Raw genomic sequence first — 8,489 nt, 5'->3', positions numbered from 1 at the left:
TTCAGTTTAAATGATTCTTTTCCCTTTCAATAGACTCATCTGCTTCTAAGTAGAGTACCAATAGCATACTTCTTTCCCTCATCATTTCTTGTATGGATTAATGCCTAGGGTAGTATGGAGCATCAAGACAACTAAATAGTAATACAACTAATGCTATAAGATCCAAACATGTCAAATGTTGACAAGCATTTAGCATTGTACATATTAGGTGTTCAAAAATCTATATTGAACTGTATTAAATAATATCTATCTACAACTCTCTTTTGTTCTCAGGGGTAGATAAATGTGAAAAAAAGGAATCATGTCTAATCACACAGAAGTGACCATATTTATTTTGATGGGGTTTACAGATCATCTGGAAGTACAAATCATCCTTTTTTTGGTGTTCTTTGTAGTCTATCTCTTTACACTTGTGGGAAATCTGGGATTGGTGGTGTTAGTTATGATGGATTCCCGCCTCCATACCCCTATGTATCATTTCTTGAGTGTCTTATCTTTCTTGGATGCTTGCTATTCCTCAGTAATCACACCTAAGATGTTAGTCAATTTCTTAGTAAAGGATAAAACCATTTCCTTTTCAGGTTGTGTAGCTCAGATGCTTATCTCTGTAAGTTTTGGGACTACTGAGTGTTTCCTCTTGGCTGTCATGGCATATGATCGCTACATTGCCATCTGTAACCCTCTGCTCTATACAGCCATCATGACTCCTCGAGTCTATGTGCCTCTTATCATTGGCTCATATGTAGGGGGTGTGTCACATGCCATTTTACACACTGTGGCTACATTTAGTTTATCCTTTTGTGCATCCAATGTAATTAAACATATCTTTTGTGACATCCCTCCCCTCTTGGCCATTTCCTGTTCTGACACTCATGTCAATGAACTGCTGCTTTTCATCTTTGTGAGTTCAATTGAAATCTTCACCATTCTGATTGTCCTGGTTTCCTATGGTTTCATCTTGGCTGCCATTATGAGGATCCACTCAGCTGAAGGGAGAAGGAAAGTCTTTTCTACTTGTGGTTCTCACCTGACAGGTGTTTCTATCTACCATGGGACAATCCTCTTCATGTACCTGAGACCCTCTTCCAGCTACTCTTTGGACTATGACATGGTGCTATCTGTTTTTTATACTATTGTGATACCTATGTTGAATCCTATAATCTATAGTTTGAGGAATAAGGATGTGAAAGAGGCAGTTAAAAAAGTTTTAGAGAAAAACAAATTCACTAATCATCTTTTAAATGCTGAAGTAAATATTAGATGGAAATGATAAAAAAAGATAAACTGGATAAAATAATTAAAAATAATCAAGAAAAATAAACTCATGATTTATCTCATTTTTATTTAATCTGATCTTTATGTCTATTTAACTTGCAATAATTTATCTATGCAAGATAATTCTGGTAGTTATTTGTATTTTGCCATTGACCCACAAAAGATCTTTGCATAAGTATTAAAATATTCCAAGGCCTTTCTTAATAGCAGTTCTGCAGTTTAATGATTTTTTTTTTCTGTTCCTGGTCAAACTCTTGTTTTAGGAACTTTACAGAATATTTTTTTCTATAAATAATCAACTTATTATCAAGGTAGGTCACAAATTGAAGTTCAGATATTACCTAACCTAAGGATAGAGGTCTTTATGAATACAACTGAAGAGGGAAGAGTGAATTTCTTTAGTGCTACTGGAAGAGACAGAACCTTTCTTGGGCTAAAATTAAATTTGATCACTTCTGACATTGATGATGTATTACAAATCATCAATAAATTAAGTGATATGATCCCAATGGTGTATGTGTGTGTGTAGGCATTTTCATAAACTCTATTATACACATTTTCCTATCAATATTTTGAAATCTAATGTACTTATTTTTAATTATACTAAAGATTAAGGGAATTTAAAATTGTAGCTCTGCTGAAATAACTACTCTACTCTCATCAAACTGAAAATAGTAATGGAATTACATAGCTTAATGCTGGTGGAATGAGAAATTTTTTAAAAAGTCTTTTTTGGAGGTTATCTGGAAATATATAGCAAGAATTTACAATCACATTCTTTGAATAAATAATCTGGTCACCATAAGTAAACACCATGAACTTTATCACAAAGAAGATAAGGGTCGTGGGCTGAATCATATTTATATGAACATTAATCATAACTGAAAACTGGGAATGTTGCAAATGTGTGGTAGTTACTGACTGCATCCACAGATGATAACATGATAACATGTAAATTTAATAGCATATCACAATGTAATTAAAACTAGTAAGTATAGGAATGTATTTAACATAGGGACATTTTGAAAGGCTTTTATGAAATATTATAAATCAATAGAAAGAGAAATAGAAAATGAGTATGCACACCAAATCTGATTTAGTACAAATCTAGGCAAATTCTATACAAATCTAGAAATAAATTGGGAAAAAAAAACTGAAAATAGAAGTAATCAGAAAAAGTACAATTGCTATTTTTATGAAAACTGAGATTAAAATTATAAATGCATGTTTAATATGTTTGGATATTGTATAGGATAGAGGATTAAATCCCTCCCACCCAATTTGACTACTCAGAAGTTTCTCTAGGTACAATAGAAAGTTTTAATTCAGCTCTTGTAAGAAGGAGGCCAACATACTATCTAAACAGTTCAGAATAGAGTAGGCGTGTTTTGAAGGCAGAAGTGTACCTATATAGCACCAAGATGAAAGTACAGTCCCCCTTCCTGTTGGTTTTTAAATTAATTGAATGAATTGGAAAGGAAGCAACTATTTACCAATGGTCAGAAACATCTGGGTCACATGACTCCCTGAGTCTCAGGTCTAGGATTTGACCTTTCTGCCCTCGAGTCCTCTAGGAGTTCCTGAGACTCAGGCCTAAAGTATATCCTATTTTTGAAAAATATTCATTTATTTCATTCAACATTTTAAGCAAAGTGCATGGCACTTGATTTTAAATGGCTATTAATGACTATTTTGCTGAGAATAGAGACAAATTTATTTATAAACTTTGCCATCTCCTCTCTCAATAATAGCTCACCCTAGAAATCATTTATACTCCTAAAATTAAATTATTTTTTGACTTCATATTTTTTCTACCATGGTTGCTTATGTATACATCTTTTCTCTCTCACATATCAAATCTCTGAAGCAGCATTTCACACACATTCTTTAGATTTTCCTAAACAAATTTATACATAGTTGAAATCCAATAAATTCTTATTGATTTGAACTGAATTAATTATTCTGGCATGCCATATTATGATTAAACACTTTGTTCAGACTGGAAAATAATCTAGGTTAGGGAAAATGGAATCACAAAGCTTGGTTTCTTCTATATGGCATCACAGTCTCAGATCACAAATTTAGAAGTTTTTACTTTTTTTTTTTATTTCCAGTTTCAAATTTTCTTCCTCCCTATATTTTTTTCCATACTCCCTGAGATATGTAAGAAATATGATGCAGATTATATATATATATATGTGTATATATATATATACATATAAAAGTTACATATACATATATAATATTATATATATACACATATATATATACACATAAAGTTACATTATATATAAAGTTATACAAAATATATCTATATTAGTAACCTTCCTCCCTAAAGCAAGAAAGTTAGGGGAAAAAAAATAAATCCTTTATTTTCTATTCCAAGTTTTCTGTCTGGATTAAGATATATTTTATTTCATCATGAGTCTTCTGGAATCATCTTGGATCATGGTATTGATGGAATATAGCTTCTAGGGGAAACAGCAATAATTTTAAGGTCCCCTGGCCTTAGGGTGCTGCTGTTTCAATGTCAGTGATTCTAAATCTTCTGGCTTTGGAATCTGTAATCCCGAAGTCACCTACCTCATCCCCCAACTTTGGCATACTATTGTTCCGGAAACTTGTCAATGATTGTAAAAGTCTTCTGGCCTAGGAATATAACATTTCTTCCCTTAGACTTTAGGGAAGATATATATTAGTGATCCTGACACTCTCTAACCTTGAGATGTTATTGTTCTAACAATCTGTCAATGATTCTAAATTCTTCTGGCTTTAGGATAATCCTAAATTTTCTGGGCAGTGATAACCAAATTCCTGAGATCACTCTTTAGTTCTGCCTCTAGGCCATAAAATTAGCATATCAATAATATGAAGAATTAGATAAATGAGTCTCCTTGCTTCAGGTGCTTTACTAAATTCTGGGATTTAGCCCACAAAAAGTTAGCTAATTAAAATCAAAATAAGATTTTAGCAGATTATTATAGTTTGGGGAGCAATAAATATGAAATTTGGCAATTACTCACTTTAAGATGGCAAGACAAATTCCTGAAACACTGAGGACAATTCCAGGAATTTATTCCATTCTGAAGGAAAAAAAAAAACAAAACAAACAAAACAAAACAAAAACAAACAAACAAACAAAAAAAAACCAAAGAAACAAAAAATCTAGTTAAATAGTAACTATTTGCTAACCCTTCTTTGAGTCTTATCATGTTATCATGTTGAGAATCCCCTTCTGCTTTTTTGGAAAAGCACTCCAGAAGGTACTGAAGGACCGACCCTGTCTACTCCACTCCCTGTAGCAATCCTGAGTGTATCTCAGTTGTGGGGATTACTAACAAGATCAATATAGCCGAAGTCCCTCTGTTTGCTAATTCTTCTCATTTCAGAACTGTAGGGAAACTCAAATTCTGCTTCACCTGTAGAATTAGAGAAAACAGCCCTGGAGATCCCACACAACCTTGCCCAAACACCTCCCCAACCCAGCTTGGAAGAATGCAGATGGAGTGAGGTTCAGGTAACATGCTTAGCATTCCCTGAGCCCTGGCACCCAAAACTACAATCAAAAGGAGCTTCTGGCACCAGTCACACCAGCTTTCAGCAGGTTCTGTTCAGGAACTGCCTGGGTAGAATTTGGATACCTCTAGCACTACCCAGCATTCAGGGTAGGGTGAGAAAGCCAGTCAGCCTCTATATTTGACATTCCTGAATATTCCTGTGAACCCGTAGAGGACTTAAAACTATTCTTTTGCAAGACTCCTAGAAACATACTGGATAGAGAAGAGTGACATTGTCTCTGTCCTTCTCTCTCTCACTCTAGTTTTCTTTCTTTCTCATAATTTTCCACTTTTATCAGGTGTATCTTTAACAACACTTCAAAGATGAGAGCTTTGCTCCTAGTATTTTCTCTCCAGCTTTTTTGGTGTCATTCTGTGTCCTCTGCCAGTGGGGAAATAATTCCTTAGGCTAGGGAACTCTGTGGGCAGTAGGGGCATTCAGGATTGTTGGGTGTGCCATCAGCATCCTCAGGGTACTCCATATATGTGACTCGATGCATTATTTCCAAAGGCCCCATACCCAAATGTCATCATCTCCACTCTAGATGCCATCCCATTTGTACTAGTTACCCCCCCCCCCCCCAGGGGAATAACTTTAACCTGATTATCTCCTATTTTTTCTGGAAAAGATCTCTTACCTACTATCTCAACACCTATATCACAGGTACAGTAACTGTCACTGTAACCCATAATAGCTTCACCTCAGCAACCTATATTAGCTATGCAGGTAGGTCGAGAGCTCAATGTACCTGTACCTATAACTATGGGCCATCCTTACAAATAATTATAGGAGACACCTCACAACAAGGTCTGCAATCATCAAATTTTTGGGATCCCTTACCAATCTCAACAATATTATTCAAAGTTATTGTCTTTCATAGCTGATTATTGTTATCATGTTGCTCTCACCTTATACATTTATTTTCCTGGTTTTGCTGACTTTAGTTTGCATTAGTTCAAATGAGTCTTTCCAGGTATTTCTAAAACATTCCTTTTTTTTATTTCTTAGAACACAATAATATTCTCTCACATTTATACACCATAATTTATCAGCTATTCCATAATTAATGGGCACCTCTTCAATTCCTGATTTTTTGACATTGTTGTGAAGAGCTATTGTCTGTAGACCTAGTAGCATTATTGTTGAGTCATAGGGTATGTACAGTTTCTAGTCAAATGAACATAGCTCCAAACTGAACTACACAATAGTTTTCTTTTTTTTTTTTTTTTTTTTTTTGTTTTGTTTTTTCAATTTCAACTTTTTCTGTGTCATCTGGCTTTTTCATGCTATCTGCTGCTTCTGCAGAACTCCCACAGACTTCTTGGATTTCTTATGCCAACTATTTATATAGCAAAACAATGATGGGGAAACTAGAGATGTGAAGGGATAGGTGGAGTTGGTAAGGAAAAAATAAGAGAGGGCAATATTGAGTAAGTTGTATATATTGAAAATATCCACAAGGAAGTAATTCTCAAATGTTCAAGAAACAAATGTTTATTAAATTACTATTATATGCCATATCCTATGTTAACTATTTGTGCTATAAATACAAAATTATGATTGATTTTGATCTCAAGGATCTTACATTCTACTACAGTGATAAAACATGGTCATAACCGAGCAAATAGTGAAGATATACCTAATAAGATACAGTGACACATCTAACTTTTGGGAGAGCTAAGATTATCAATTGCTAGACAAAGAAAAAAGGATGATAAAGACTGAGGCACTGTCTTTGGCAATAAAGAAATCATTGACATCCTGGATGAGAGTTCTCAGTTATAATGAAAAGTGAATTTAAAAGTCAGATTTCATGAGCTTTATATTTAAATTCTTTTTGATGGTAATGCACTGTTACTTGCGTACCATTTATTTCCAATCAATGGGGAAACATTTTCTTGTGTATGACTCTCATCAAGGCATTCTTCACATCCTTGTTCCTCAGACTATAAATGAGAGGATTAAGCATGGGGATGACAATTGTATAGAACACAGATGCTATTTGGGCTTCAGTCAAGAATGATGTATTATCTGGCTGCAAATATGTAAAAATGAGAGAGCCATAAAATATAGTCACTCCCAAAAGGTGAGAGGCACAGGTGGAAAAAGCTTTGCGCTGACCTTCTGTGGAACGGATCTTCAGAATGGCAGAGATGATGGCAACATAAGAGACTGTGATAATACCAAGGGAGCTGAGCAGAGTAAATCCTGCTAGCAGAAATATCACCATTTCTGTATTGAAACTGTCATGGCAGGATATGGCCAACAAGGCTGTCGTGTCGCAGAAGAAATGGTCAATAGTAGAGTTGCAAAATGACAAGCTGCTTATGACACAAACAGTTATCAAAGAATTATTGAAACCAACTACATATGGCATTACACTCAGCCAGATACAGACTTTCTGGGACATGGCAACTGAATAAAGCAGAGGGTTACATATTGCAACATAACGGTCATATGCCATTGATCCCAGGAGAAAACATTCACTACATACCAAACCAACAAAGAAATACATTTGAACAAAACATCCCACAAAAGATATGTTTTTCTGCTTTGATTGGAAATCATCCAGGGCTTTAGGTGTGATTGTTGAAGAATATGAAATGTCAATGAAGGCTAAGTTGCTAAGGAAAAGGTACATAGGGGTATGAAGTTGAGAGTCGATTTTAATTAAAATAATTAGTCCAAGATTACCCATAACAGTGAAAAAATAAATAAAGAGAAATATTAAGAAGAGAACAACTTGTAGTTCAGGATGATTTGCAAACCCTGATAGAGTGAAAGAGGCCATTGTGGTGAGATTTCCCCCTGCCATGTTCTTCTCTTGACTCCAGCGACTAACCTGTGCTGTAAAGATAAGGTAGATATTAAAGAAGGGACATATTTTATGGAGGGAATTTTGAAAATAGATATCAGGATATAAATAAAGCAGTGTATATCGGGCCTTAAATATTTGTATTATATAGGATGAATGTATTATATTCATTTGGCTTGTGAAGACACTAAGAAATAAATTTCAGGCACTGTACTTCAAAAAGAATGAATTCATATGTGTTTTAAAATGTTCAATATGTATGCAGTAACCTGAAACTGAAGGGCTAGGAAGCAGTAATATTACATCAATACAAGATTCTGGAAGCAGCTATGTGGCACAATGGATAGAGCACCAGCCCTGAAGTCAGGAGGACCTGAGTTTGAATCGAATCTGCTGGGCTCAGACACTTAACATTTCCTAGCTGTGTGACCCTGGGCAAGTCACTTCACCCCAGTTGCTTCAGGGGAAAAAAAAAAAAGATTCTATAAAGATGTTGGAAGAAAAGAAAATTATGAGCTCTCCAGATGTCCCCCACAGACAGCACAAAATTGTGCCTTAGGGCAAACACAGATGGGTAACAAAGAAACAATACCTGCCACAGAACAGAGGTCCTACTGGAACAGTCTGAGAGACACTGATGAGCCAGATTAATGGGGGTCCAGGCTAGCTCTGCATAGTCAACAAGAAGGGAACCTGGCTGGGTTTTACTGGAGCCTCAGCCAGAGCCACAAAAACTTTTTCTTCCTGGATAACATGGACAACATGAGGGAATCTCTGTTGATAAGGAAACCGGGCCCAGCTGTGCTGTAGATACTATCCTGGAAGAGTAGGTATCGGCACA

The 8,489-nt window shown here is 35.3% G+C and overlaps 2 protein-coding genes across 2 annotated transcripts; one reads left to right on the top strand and one right to left on the bottom strand.

Annotated features, from left to right (window-relative positions):
• The first annotated feature begins 301 nt into the window (after positions 1 to 301).
• Positions 302 to 3,993, top strand: LOC127541575 (olfactory receptor 1094-like). Its single transcript, XM_051966798.1, has 2 exons — positions 302 to 1,204; positions 3,952 to 3,993. Exons 1-2 carry the CDS (start codon positions 302 to 304, stop codon positions 3,991 to 3,993), a joined length of 945 nt encoding a protein of 314 aa, XP_051822758.1.
• A 2,719-nt stretch (positions 3,994 to 6,712) lies between these two features.
• LOC127541573 (olfactory receptor 8I2-like) lies at positions 6,713 to 7,624 on the bottom strand. Its single transcript, XM_051966797.1, has one exon. The coding sequence runs from the start codon at positions 7,622 to 7,624 to the stop codon at positions 6,713 to 6,715; it is 912 nt and encodes a 303-aa protein (XP_051822757.1).
• Positions 7,625 to 8,489: the final 865 nt, after the last annotated feature.

This window comes from Antechinus flavipes, chromosome 6 (genome assembly GCF_016432865.1).
Source record: "Antechinus flavipes isolate AdamAnt ecotype Samford, QLD, Australia chromosome 6, AdamAnt_v2, whole genome shotgun sequence".
Lineage (NCBI taxonomy): Eukaryota > Metazoa > Chordata > Mammalia > Dasyuromorphia > Dasyuridae > Antechinus > Antechinus flavipes.
The sequence above is the reverse complement of the archived record's forward strand: the minus strand, read 5'-3'. Positions and strand labels throughout refer to the sequence as shown.